Source organism: Heterodontus francisci, chromosome 13 (genome assembly GCF_036365525.1).
Source record: "Heterodontus francisci isolate sHetFra1 chromosome 13, sHetFra1.hap1, whole genome shotgun sequence".
Classification (NCBI taxonomy): domain Eukaryota; kingdom Metazoa; phylum Chordata; class Chondrichthyes; order Heterodontiformes; family Heterodontidae; genus Heterodontus; species Heterodontus francisci.
The window spans coordinates 115,321,785-115,335,903 of record NC_090383.1 but is presented as its reverse complement, the minus strand read 5'-3'; the positions used below and the strand labels follow the sequence as shown (position 1 = coordinate 115,335,903).

The 14,119-nt window shown below is 43.7% G+C and overlaps 2 protein-coding genes across 4 annotated transcripts in view; both read right to left on the bottom strand.

The window, feature by feature from the left end:
- The window catches only part of LOC137376153 (epithelial cell-transforming sequence 2 oncogene-like), a 72,895-nt gene extending 69,677 nt beyond the window's left edge, over positions 1 to 3,218 (bottom strand). The window contains exon 1 of the mRNA XM_068044177.1: positions 3,175 to 3,218. The gene's annotated coding sequence lies outside the window, so the exon portion shown is untranslated. The remainder of the gene's footprint in view (positions 1 to 3,174) is intronic.
- A 5,622-nt stretch (positions 3,219 to 8,840) lies between these two features.
- Positions 8,841 to 14,119, bottom strand: part of ccdc28a (coiled-coil domain containing 28A) — a 29,177-nt gene continuing 23,898 nt past the window's right edge. For 2 of the 3 annotated variants that reach the window (XM_068045517.1, XM_068045519.1), the window contains 2 exons: positions 14,041 to 14,063; positions 8,841 to 11,269 (listed from right to left, as the gene is read on the bottom strand). In XM_068045517.1, coding sequence (XP_067901618.1) covers positions 11,171 to 11,269; positions 14,041 to 14,063 — 122 coding nt within the window. In that variant the 3' untranslated portion in view covers positions 8,841 to 11,170. Of the gene's footprint in view, positions 11,270 to 14,040; positions 14,092 to 14,119 lie in introns of those variants that run through there. The other variant, XM_068045518.1, reaches the window with a different exon arrangement.

Sequence of the window (14,119 nt, the reverse complement as noted above, 5' to 3'; positions counted from 1 at the left end):
AACATTCTATGTATTCCTCATCTAGACTATCTCAACACATCTGATTTTCCCAGTCTATATATAGGCTAAAATCCCCCATAATTATCGCTGTACCTTTCTGACAAGCTGCCATTATTTCTTCCTTTATACCCCGTCCTACAGTGTGGTTAATATTAGGTGGCCTGTACACCACTCCCACAACTGACTTCTTGCCTTTATGATTTCTCATCTCTACCCAAACTGCTACTACAGCCTGGTTTCCTGAACTTAGGCCATCCGTCTCTATTGCACTAATACCATCATTTATTTTATTTTATTTATTTTTAGATACAGCACTGAAACAGGCCCTTCGGCCCACCGAGTCTGTACCGACCAACAACCACCCATTTATACTAATCCTACATTAATCCCATATTCCCGACCACATCCCCACCTTTCTCCTACCACCTACCTACACTAGGGGCAATTTACAATGGCCAATTTACCTATCAACCTGCAAGTCTTTGGCTTTGGGAGGAAACCGGAGCACCCGCCGGAAACCCACGGTCACAGGGAGAACTTGCAAACTCCACACAGGCAGTACCCATAACTGAAACTGGGTCGCTGGAGCTGTGAGGCTGCAGTGCTAACCAGTGTGCCACTGTGCTGCCATTAATTAACAGAGCTACCCCTCCACTTTTTCCTAGCTTCCTGTCCTTCCTAAATGCCATGTATCCTTCAATATTCAGGTCCCAACCTATGTTTTACTGCAGCCATGTCTCTATAATGGCTGTCAGATCGTACTTATTTATTTCTATTTGCGCTCTCAGTTCATCGGTTTTGTTTTGAATGTTACGTGCATTCAGATACAGAGCCTTTAGTTTTGTCCTTTTATTATTTTTGTAACCTCTAGCCTTATCTGTTGATTTACTCTTAGGTTTGTATGCTCTGTCCCTTCCTGTCACAGTCTGTTTATCATTTCCCAATTCTGCTTCTCACAACAGACAGCAAAGGGACAACATCAAAGTCACTTCCATGTTTACTTGCTGTGTCAGTTTTCTCCCTCAATGCACAGCTCTCCAAACTGGCTACTTTTCACAAATGAGCCATGACAATGGGTGCCAACTGGCTATTCCACCACAGGGGAACTGCTGATAAGTCCAATCTCTCCAAGTACTCAAAATGTTTTTTAAGCATGAGGGGTGTTCACCCCAGTGCCAAGAATTAAACACAGAACCTTCTGGCCTGCCCGGCTTTGGTATCCCTGCAGGCAGGGTTACCCCAGTCAGCCAATAGGAGCAGCTCTCAGGCTCACATTTAATCATAAAATCACAGAATGCTTACAGCACAGAAGGAGGCCATTTGATCCATTGTGTCTGTGTAATTTAGCTAGTCCCACTCCCCCACCTTTTCTCCATTGCCCTGCAAATCTTTTCTCTTCAGATAATTATCCAATTCCCTTTTGAAAGCCCCAATTGAATCTGCCTCCGCCACACATTCAGGCAGTGCATTCCAGATCCTAACCACTCGCTGCGTAAAAAAGATTTTCCTCATGTCGCCTTTGGTTCTTTTGCAATTCACCTTAAATCGGTGTCCTCTGGTTATTGACCCTTCCACCAATGGGAATAGTTTCTCCCTATCCAGACACCTCATGATTTTGAGCACCTCTATCAAATCTCCTCTCGAACTTCTCTTCTCTAAGGAGAACAGCTTTTCCAATTTAACGAAAGTCCCTCACCCCTGGAACCATTCCCATAAATCTTTTCTGCACCCTCTCTAAAGCCTTCACATCCTTCCTAAAGTGGGGTGTCCAGAATTGGACACAATACTTCAGTTGAGGCTGAACCAGTGTTTTATATTAAATTTAGATTTTAAGTCAATTTGTTCCTTGATGAAGAATTCGATACATGCATTGGGAAAGCAGCTACCACCTTTGGCTGACTCGGGAAACACACATGGGATAACACCAAGCTGACCCTTAGGACCAAGCTGATGGTTTATAGAGTCATAGAGTTACACAGCACAAAAACAGGCCCTTTGGCCCATCGTGTTCATGCCGGCCATCAAGCACCTATCAATTCCAATCCCATTTTCCAGCACTTGGCCTTATTGGTTTATAAGGCCTGTGTGCTCAGCACCTTGCTGTATGGCTGTGAAACATGGGAGACTTCCATTTTCCAGGAAAAGCAGCTCAATAATTTCCACCTTCGCTGTCTGTGGCACATTATGGGTATATCCTGGCAGAACAAAATCATAAATGTGGCAGTCCTCTCAAAGGCAGAGCTCCCAAGGGTGTTGGCACTAATCAAACAGAGGCGGCTTTAGTGGATAGGACACATCCGCAGGTTGGAAGGCAGTTCATACCCAAGGAGCTTCTGTATGGTGAGGTAGCCTGGGCCAGATGACCAGTGGGGCACCCAAAGCTCTGCTTCAAGGATGCTTGCACACGTGACATGAAGGCCTAAAATATTGACTATCGCAGCTGGGAGTCACTAGCTGGCGAAAGAGGGAAATGGTGGACTGGTGTGCACTACCACGATGACCAGTTGCTACAGCAGCTTGGCAACAGGTACCAACGTCAAAAACAACAACTCACAGCGTCAAATGGCAGCTTCATGTGCAGCACTTGTGGCAGAATCTGCTTCTCAAGGATTGTCCTTCACAGCCATCAGCAAAGGTGCACCAAGAGAAGACACCCTACCGAAGTAGATTATTTGCTGCGTGTCCATCATCTTTCGTAGTTGGAAGGATCCCAACTCACTCATTAGATTTAAAGTACAACGTTTTTTTTAAAGCAGTGGGCTGATCGTGACTACCCTGTTGCATCTTGTTTGAGATGCACTGCTCTCTTTTAATAACGTGCTTGCCACAAAACACTGTCCCTTTAATTGTCACAAAATAGATTTAACGGAGAAAGAATATCATACTTATAATAATTATCACCACAAATTAGACAGAAAATACTTTTCTCTGGCAACTTAATTTTCTGCTTGTTTGTGATTGAAGCTCACTCACGACAAACTCAAAAATAAATGACAACCGCACAAGAAATTTGTTTTATGAGTTCCACCCACTCCAGCTTCTATAATGGAGATTTGCCTCTCCTTCGTCATGTTTCTGTGACCCTGTCAAGCAACAAAAAGCTCCCAGAAGAAACTCAGCTCATTTGATAATAGATTGAAGCAGGAAACTGAGGCTTGAACTTAGATTTCTTACCCTTGCTGCTGCTCCTCCGCTGTTTAAGCCCTCTGTATACAAATCATATCACCAGGGCAACTGGAGGCACATGAAACTCAATGCAGCAGGTGATTTTCCAGGCACACACTCTCAGCTGACACTTCCCTCCCAGGAGCATTGCATTGCATTCTCTACCAAATTCAAACAGAAGAGATAAATATTGGGATTGATTTTCATTTTTCTTTGTTGTGATCTGGAATGCAGTCCTGAAAGGGTGGTGGAAGCAGATTCAATAATAACTTCCAAAAGAGAATTGGAGAAATACTTGAAAAGCAAGTTATGGGGAAAAGAGTAGGGGAGGTGGGAAGGGGGGGGGGGGGGGGGGGGGTGGAGGTGAATGGGACTAACTGGAATGCTCTTTCAGAGAGCCAGCACAGGCAATATGAGCTGAATGGCCCCCTTCTGCACTGACAATGCTGTGAAAGGCAAGTTGGTTTCCAGTGGGATACTCTTCTCCCCTCCTCTCCTGATGCGGACTCCTTGACCGGCTTTGGTTCCTCAGTTATGGGGCACCCTCAGTACAACCTCATCTGTTCCAGACAGTGGCTGTTTGGCCATGGAGGGCAGCATGGTTGAGCTTTTCCACCCACCATCACTTGCCTGAATTCCCATGTGTACTGCTGGCAGGAGCCACTGGATGCTGTTTAGCACTGGGAGCCCCGACAGAGTATTCTCTCTTTAATAGGGTTGTCAATGCTCCCAGATTGCCCAGGTGCCCCCAGAATGAGACATGGATCTTTGAGTTTTAAATTTCCTGCATGAGTCACTGAGTAGCAAGTGGGGATGTTCTGGTCTGCATGACTTTGTGCTGAACTTGGGGGTTGCCGTGGGGGGCTGGATGGCCATTTGGAGGGGGGTGGGAGGGTGAAAACCTCATTGCCACTGTTTCGTCCTTCTTAACCTTTCAAGAATTCATTGCCTCTCTGCTGGGATTTGGTAGCTTGTGAACCATGTATCCTGTGGCACATTATTCATGTGTGAGACATGAACACTCCTTGACCATGGAGGGTAATAATCCAACCAAGTGCAACCACTTTTCACCTAGAGGCAATTCCAGCAGGGATAACGAGTGATCAGGAGCAGGAACCCTGATAGATTCCTCCTCCCCCTCTGTAATTGTAGCATCAATTGGTAGCACTTGTGTCTCTAAGTCAGGAGGCTGTGGGTTCAAGCCCCTCTCCAGTCTTGAGGACGAAAATCTAGGTTGATGTTCCAGTGCAGTTCTGAGGAGTGCTACACTGTCAGAGGTACTGTCTTTCAGACAAGAAATTAAACCAAGGCCCCATCTGTTCTCTTAGGTGGATGTAAAACTATCTTTTGGCACTATTTCCGAGTTATCCCCAGTGTCCTGGCCAATATTTCTCCCTCAGTCAAATCACTAAAACAAATTATCTGGTCATTATCACATTGCAGTGTGTGGGAGCTTGCTGTGCACAAATTGGCTGTTGTGTTTTCCATATTACAACAGTAACTGCACTTCAAAAAATACTTAATTGGCTGGAAAGCACTTTGGGACATCATGAGTTCATGAAAGGTGCTATATAAATCAAAGTCTTTCTTTAGTAGCTGGGACCGGTTCATTCAAAGACTAGGGAGCTGTCTGGCCATCATCTTCATGGCTCAGCTATTCACTCAATAATCTCACAAACTTTCCCCTTTAAGTATTTATCTAATTCCCTTCTGAAAGTTGCTATTGAATCTGCTTCCACCATCTTTCCAGGCAGTGCAAATCAGATAGGGAATAAAAATGCCAACACAAATAGAGAGATCAAATTTAAATGTTTTTATGTAAAATTACCCTTGAAATGCATTTTGGCAGAAGGGATAGGGAGATGCAATATAAATATAATGGCACAATTCTAAAGAGCATACAGGGACAGAGGGACCTTGGGGTTCAAGTGCACAAACGTTTGAAGGTGGCAGGACATATGGAGAGAGTGGTTAGCAAAGCATAGGAGATCTTGGGCTTCATAAATAGAGATACCGAGTACAAAAGCAGGGAAGTTATGCTGAACCTTTATAAAGCTCTGGTTAGGCCACAACTAGAGTATTGTGTCCAATTCTGGTCATCACACTTTAAGAAGGATGTGAGGGTTCTTCAGAGATTTACCAGAATGGTTCCAGGGATGAGGAATTTTAGCTACAAGACTGGGTTGGAGAAGCTGGGGTTGTTCTTCTTGGAGCAAAGGAGATTGAGGGGAGATTTGATAGAGGTGTACAAGATTATGATAGGTTTAGATAAGGTAGGCAAAGAAAAGCTGTTCCCATTAGCTGCTGGTAAAGGACTAGGGGACACAGATTTAAGGATTGGAGCAAGAGATGCAGGGGGATGAGAGGAAGAACTTTTTTACAAAACGAGTGGTAATGACCTGGAATTCGCTGCCTAGGAAGGTAGTGGAAGTGGAGACGATCAATGATTGCAAAAGGAAATTGGATGGGCACTGGAGGGAAATAAACTTGCAATGTTATGGAGATAGAGTGGGGGAATGGGACGGACTGGATTGCCCTACAGACAGCCAGCATGGACTCAATGGGTCAAATGGCCTCTTTCTAAATGAGATGTTAATTTAAGCCCCAACCCAGCTGATCCTGTGGATGATAAAGATTCCATGGTGCTACTCGAGGAAGTTTTCCATCCTCCTGGCAACATCCCATAGCAATGAACACTACTTGCAGTAGAACAGGTCATTTAGCTCACTGCTGTCTGAGAGATCTTGATGCGTGCAAATTGGCTGCCAAACTTTCCTACATAACATTCACACCACTTCATAGCAACGCATGATGCATGAAACAATTTCTTTATTTTAATATTCATATTTATTGTAGAAACATGGAGTGTGGTCTAAAAATAAAGCAAAACCAGTCAGTCCGGGAGACAGAAGTCTCTCCAAACCTACCAGCAGTTAGTCGGTTTATAATAAATAGACAACAGAAAGTGATCATAAATGATAGAATGGTTGGGAGATTGATGGAATTCTGCAGGGACCTGTTCTGGTCCTCTGACAGTCACAATATTTACAAATTAAATAGAATGTACAGCAAAGAAACAGGCCATTCGGTGTGAAACAGGTCTACGTCTGTGTTTATGCAAGCCTCTTCCCACCCTTCTTCATCTAACCCTATCAGCATAACTTTTGTTCCTTTTGCCCTCGTGTTTATCTAGCTTCCCTTTAAATATATCTATTCTATTTACCTCAACTACACTGAGTAGTAGCAAGTTCCACATTCTAACCAATCTCTGGGTAAAGAAGTTCCACCTAAATTCCCTATTAGATTTATCGGCGACTATCTTACATTTACACCCTCTAGTTTTGGATGACTCAACAACTGAAAACACCTTCTTTATATCTACCCTATAAATCGCCCCTCCATAATCTTAAAAGACCTCTATCAGGTCTCCCCTCAGCCTCCTTTGTTAGAGAAAAAACAACAGCCTGTTTAGTTAAGGTTTGATCTCTCAGATCTGGTATTCACAAGGCCCTTTTGAATCTTTTTTGCACCTTTGCTAGCTGTGCACAGCACTCCTAAATGTGGCAAGTCTTGTAATACTGCTCTAAACCTTGGGTGATATTAATGAGCAGATGCGGAACTTTAAGGGTAGGTTCATCTTTACAGCCTAGGCGTGGAATGGAGCGAGTGTAGAAAACGAAAACCTCTCTCCTGTCCCTTCTTTGCTTCAAATAATTATCTACTTTTCCCTTGAAGCCAATGCAATGATCTTTTTTCAACTCATCCTTATGACAAAGCACTATATGTTCCAATAACGCTCGATAGGAACAAATTTCACCTTATTCACGGAGCGACAATTTTAAACTGATAACCCCTCACCCCAACCCGAGGAATTAGTCTTTCCTTATTCAAAAGATCAACAGCCTTCATAAAAACTATTAACTCTCCCCTTAGCCTTCACCAGTCGAAATAGTCCCAAGTATTGCAATTCTCTCCCCATAACTAGTTTCCCCATCCCTAACATCGACCTGGTCAATCTATGCTGCAGGTTCTGAGTGGCTCTGAATTTCTTTCTTTAATCAAACATGCAAAACTGCACATTTGTAATACATTAACTGATGATTCCCTCCTGACCCTTGTATGCTATGGTCCATTTATAAAACACGAAACACTGTTGGCCTTTTAATTATGCTTTAGCTGCCTGTTCTCGCGCTTTCAGAGCACTATGTTATTAAAAAGGAAAAATTTGCAGTGCTATGGGGAAAGAGCAGGGCAGTGAAATTAATTAGATAGCTCTTTCAGAGAACCAGCACAGGCTTGGTGCGCTGAATGGCCTTCTTCTACACTGTATGACCCCGAACCCTAGGAAACCCTATAGTGCCTTTTTATGGAGCCATTCCTTCCTCCTCCCAAGCATGTTACCTGGCACTTATTCATACTGAAATTAATCTGTATTTACTTGCAAAGAGTAACACTTATAGTGTGACATCTGTATATGCTTATGTATATATTACTCTTTAATATATACTCCCAAATTACTCCTGTTGCTGCTCATGGGAAGCCATCGGCTGCTGTATAAGGACCAGATTATACCACGTGAAACAAGAATGCAGTGTTCTGCTAACAAAGTGCAGATGTGTGTCCTTTTAAGACCACAAAACCTGACTGCAATTTAGCAAAATATAAAGATGCAGCTGCTAGCTGCAATAAGAAATAAGAAAAATACACAATGGGACAGGCAGCATCCAGGGTGAGAATAGGCTAGCCTGATGTTTTGGTTATATATCCTGCATGTCAGTGTTCCAGCAACTCCCTCCTTAAATGGCTTGGCCTCTCATTCCTCCTTTCAGACACTCCTTTAAACCCACCTCTTTGACCAAGCTTTTGGTCGTTTATCGCGAGGGGAATTAAATACAAAAGTAGGGAGGTTATGCTTCAGCTGTACAGGACATTGGTGAGACCATATCTGGAGTACTGTGTACAGTACTGTTCTCCTTATTTAAGAAAGGATGTAAATGCGTCGGAGGCAATAAAGAGAAGGTTTACTAGACTAATACCTGGAATGGGCAGGCTGTCTTATGAGGAAAGATTGGACAGGCGAGGCTTGTATCCACTGGAACTTAGAAGAGTAAGAGGTGACTTGATTGAAACATATAAGATCCTGAGGGGTCTTGACAGGGTGGATGTGGAAAGGATGTTTCCCTTTGAGGGAGAATCTAGAACTAGGGGTCACTGTTTAAAAATAAGGGGTCACCCATTTAAGACAGATATGAGGAGAAATTCTCACAGAGGGTCATGAATTCTCTTCCTCGAAAGGCGGTAGAAGGCAGTGGTAGATAGATTCTTGCTAAGCAAGGAGGTGGAAGGTCATCGGGGTAGGTGGAAATGTGGAGTAATCAGTTCAGCCATGAACTTATTGAATGGTGGAGCAGGCTCGAAGAGCCGAGTGGCCTACTCCTGCTCCTAATTCATATGTTCGTATGTCCTAATATCTCCTATGTGGCACAGTGTCAAATTTTGTCTGATTATGTCCCTGTAAAGCACTTTGGCACATTTTACTATGTTAAGGGTGCTATATCAATGCAAAATGTTATTGTTTGACCCACATGCTGCACCCAGCAATTACTGAGTGAAGATTTGGTCTAGTGCATTGGATGGGGACACAGGGAGCCAAAGGTAAAACTGAGAAAGGAAAGTCAAACACATTTCATTTTAATGCTTCATTTTGCAATAATTAGGTACGAGCCTACAGCATACAGACAGCGAGAATGCACTCGAAGTACAAAGCAAACAGGAGTGAGCAGTGCTGCACAGATCAGGCCCCTTTCCCTCCCTGTCCTTCACCCAGCAAGCAGATTGATTATTATCTCACCTCGCCACGTCTAACTTGTAAGGAGGGGGCTGCAAGCACCATGCGATTCACAGCAAGGGGACCACAGAATGGTGAAGCAAATATCTCTCTTCTGACGTTCAGTTTGGGGAGATGGAACCCCTCATTGACCTGTCCGATTAAGGTTGCAATGATCAATCTGCCAGGTGACCTCCATTCCGATTTTAGAAGGATTGCTTGTAATCAGACAACTCAAAAAAAAAAATCACCTTGCAGAAAAATAAAACTACTACTCCTACTGCACTTTTAATATATAATAGACAGCTCATTTGAAAGATATTACACAAATCCCTGTAGATACATGCACTCACGCACACAGAAACAAACATAGACATGTAGCATAATCTTGGACTAGGCAATATGTGCCAGTGGGAGTCTTCTACAATTGCACTTGCATGAATTGTAAACACACTAATGTGCAATAAAGCTTGGATTTCACTGCTGTACCAACAGTGTATGTATGCTGCTGGATATAAATCAGCCCCCAAGCTCAGTAAAGCGTTGTGATGCATGGAGTGAGACACTTCTGGCCATAGCGGGCCCAGCAACACCTAGCAGCAACCGGATTCATTCAGTGGGTTCCCTGGAAGGTGCCAACGAACACCAGCGGGTGATGTGCCAGCTCGCTTGTGGGGCTCACCCCTTCTCCTGTACCCTTACACCTCCCACAGGAGTCTCACAACCTCCTGTTCGCAGGGGTGAGTGGCAGGAGAGAATGGGGAACAAAAAGCAGAGGGTAAGGCGCTTTCCCCTCACTTCCATGTAAAGAGACTTTCAGCTTAGCAGCATGATCGAGACGACTTGCAAAGACATTGCCAGGGAATGGCATTTTTCCACAGAAGAGGCTGTTGGGTAACATTTTAAAACAAGATAGTCCTGAAAAAAGCAAAGTACATATTGTCCTTCCAGGTGTTGGGAGTTTAATTGGCATTTCAATCCGGGATCTCACGATTTTGATTTCTTTCCCACACTCCAGAATCTTTTCACTGAAACAGCAGTCATCTACAGAAATTACAGTCAGTCAAACCCATAATCAGTACTTGGTAAATTACCTGACAAAGGACAAGGATCTGTTGATTTTGGTGGTGTTCGGAGAACTAATCTGGTTTCAGGCGGTGGGGTTTGAGCGAGTCCTTCACTCATTGCTCAAAGTGGTTTCTTCCTCCTCCTTCCCTGCAACCCACACCCAGTCACAGGGGACCGTCACTGTGCTGCATCAGACCACTCTGCATCCACAATGCAATTGGGGCAAAATCTCTGTGGCTATGGCTAATGTGAAATCAGGACTAGCCAAAGGAAACCAGCGTTGGCTCAGAGCAGTTTCCTATTCCTGCACCACACTAGTTAGGCTGCTGCTCTACACTTGCAGGTCAACAGGAGTAAAGCAGCAACACTGGAGGCCACAACAGGGTCGGGACACGGTCTGAGAGGCAAACCTTGGAAGTGGCAGTTCCTCCCAGGTGGTTCTCTAATTGGCTTCTGTCTTGGGACCAATGAACGGTCAATTCTGTGGAATGGTTTTGAGCATGACAATAGAAGGAAGGCAGTCATACAGCATTCTGCGAAATGGGGGCTTCCAAAGTTGGAATGTCTGATGGTTTCAACGCAAGCGGAAATCAAATCTCTGACTAGCAGAATAAAATATTCCAGCCCGTCCCGTAGTACTTCATTTTCCTGTCACAAATTTGCCTCGACTTTTCCCAGAAGCACACCGGCAATACGTTGTCCATTACAGCTATCATCACACTGACCTGAGCAGTAGCTCCCTAGATGGAACATATCCTGCCACAGCAGCAGACTTCATCTAGCAGCCACTCCCAAAAATCAAGAAGGAACATTGCCAAGTATGCCAGACAATTAAGTGCAACGATTGATTATTATACAACTGATTCATCCCATTCTTGCAAAATACACTCAAGACTGAACAGTTGCTCTTCCAGGTGCATGCCAATGTTGATCAAGTGCATGAAGACCAGCACAGCAACAGCAGTAGTAATTTGTGGGAACTGCTCTGATCTTCACGGGAGTGTCTTCCAGAACCTCCAGCGGGAACAGGTGTAAGTACAGAAGAGCAGGTCCACAGAACAATGTCTGAAATAAGAACACACCCAGTTGCAATCTCCTCAAATGTTATTGTTAACCAGTATTTGCATGGTGAACACAGACTTCCCACCCATTCTTCAGGAGGTGGATGCTCTTGGGACATCTTGATTGTCTGCCAAATTTAGTTTTTGACTGAAATAAATGGTGGGTTAAGGGTGAATATAACAAACAGTGCACTGTTTCACACTCCCCCCACCCCTCCTCCCATCTTTGTTGCCTATATATGAATATAGAGTTCTTCCTGACTTTCATATTGGGTTTACTAACCATGTGGTACCATGTCACATGCTCAACAGGAATCAGAGGAACAGGAGTAGACGATTCAGCCCCTTGAGCCTGGTCTACCACTCATGGCAGATCTGTATCTCAACTCCAATCAGATTCCAGGACCGCAAGAATGGAAGCAACATGCAGCGCTGATCTCCAGATTTACTTTCTCTATTAATCGTCAGATGCAAAGTGTATGACTCAACTACGACCCATTCTCCCCTCCCAACTTGACTCTAGCCTCCCGGTCCGCAGCCCAGTGCCATTCCGCAGTCTCCCCTCTTCCAACTTTACCTGACACCCACCACCTCAAACTTGTTCCCGACCCTTCTCCACAGTCTTGGTTCCAGCATTCCAATTCAAATCTGCACCAAAATTTCCCCTAGGGCATGAGGCCAACTCATTGATTATAAAATTTTCCTCTGCCTCTGACAGTCTAACTGCAGTACTGAGTTAGGTTGGGGAGTAGACTGCCCAAGCTCTCGCTAATAGTGCGTGGACATCACAGAGCAGAGAGGAACAGAAAAAAAACTAAATACTGCTAAAAGAGAAATAAAATGATAGATTAATTTTTGGGGGGAGAAAAGCACTGGGAGACAGTATCTTGACCAATGTTTATCCCTTAAGCAGTACCTAAAAATAGATTATCTGGTCATCATCACATACGAAAATACGAATTAGGAGCAGGAGTAGGCCACTCGGCCCTTCGAGCCTGCTCCGCCATCCAATAAGTTCATGGCTGAACTGATTACTCCACATTTCCACCTACCTCCATTAACCTTCCATCCCCTTGCCTATCAATAATCTATCTACCTCTGCCTTAAAAATATTCAAAGACTCTGCTTCCACTGCCTTTTAAGGAAGGGAATTCCAAAGACTCACGACTAGACTGAAAGAAAAAATTTCTCCTCATCTCTATTAAATGGGCGACCCCTTAGTTTTAAACAGTGAACCCTAGTTCTAGATACTCCCACAAGGGGAACATCCTTTCCACATCCACCCCGTCAAGACCCCTCAGGATCTTATATGTTTCAATCAAGTCACTTCTCACTCTAACTTCCAGCAGATACAAGCCTAGCCTGTCCAATCTTCCCTCGTAAGATAGCCCGCCCATTCCAGGTATTAGTCCAGTAAACCTTCTCTTTACTGCCTCCAACGCATTTACATCCTTCCTTAAATAAGGAGACCAGTACTGTACACAATACTCCAGATGTGGTCTCACCAATGCCCTCTATAGCTGAAGCATAACCTCTCTACTTTTGTATTCAATTCCCCTCGCGATAAACGATAACATTCTATTAGCTTTCCTAATTAGGTGCTGTACCTACATACTAACCTTTTACGATTCATGCACTAGGACACCCAGATCCCTCTATCTCAGAGCTCTGCAATCTCTCGCCATTTAGATAATATGCTTCTTTATTCATCCTGCCAAAGTGGACAATTTCACACTTTTCCACATTATACTGCATTTGCCAGGTCTTTGCCCACTCACTTAACCTATCTATTTCCTTTTGCAACTCCCTTATGTCCTCTTCACAAGTTACATTCTTACCTATCTTTGTGTCATCAGCAAACTTTGCAACCATACCTTCGGTCCCTTCATTCAAGTCATTTATATAAATTGTAAAAAGTTGAGGCCCCAGCACAGATCCCTGTGGCACACCACTCGTTACATCTTGCCAATCAGAAAATGACCCATTTATAACAACTCTGTTTCCTGTTAGCTAGCCAATCTTTTATCCATGCCAATATGTTACCCCCTACACCATGAGCTTTTATTTTCTGCAACAACCTTTGATGTGGCACCTTATCAAATGCCTTCTGCAAATCGAAGTACAATACATCCACCGGTTCCCCTTTATCCACAACACATGTAACTCCCTCAAAAGAACTCCAATAAATTGGTTAAACATGATTTCCCTTTCACAAAACCATGCTGACGCTGCCTGATTACCTTGAATTTTTCTAAATGTTTTGTTAGATCGTCTTTAATAATAGCTTCTAACATTTTCCCTAAGACAGATGTTAAGCTAACTAGCCTGTAGTTTCCTGCTTTCTGTCTCCCTCCCTTTTTGAATAAAGGAGTTACATTCGCTATTTTCCAACCTAAAGGAACATTTCCAAAATCTAGGGAATTTTGGAAAATTAAAACTAACGCATCAACCGTCTCACTAGCCACTTCTTTTAACACCCTAGGATGAAGTCCATCAGGACCCAGGGATTTGTCAGCCCGCAGCTCCAACAATTTGTTCAGTACCACTACCCAGGTGATTGTAATTTTGAGTTCCTCCCTCCCTTCCATTTCCTGACTTACAGCTAAATACTGGGATGTTACTGGGATCCTCAATAGTGAAGACCAATACAAAATATCTGTTCAATTCATCTGCCATCTCCTTCTTATCCATTAATTCCCCAGACTCACTTATTGCTGTTTGTGGGAACTTGCCATGTATAAAATGGCTGATGCATTTGCTTACAGCAGTGACAACATTTCATAATGTACTTCGGAACATCCTGAGGTCACGAAAAGTGCTATAGAAACACAAATTTGTCTTTCTTTTGCCCTGGAAATATCTTGTTTACTTCTGTTGCAATATAACCCAAAGCAGTTCAACACATGTGATAAAGGATACATCGAAGAGCTCAGCTCCTCCAACTGCAGGAGAGAAGAGAACAGCAAATGTCTGATCACAGGATTTGGAACTACAACAT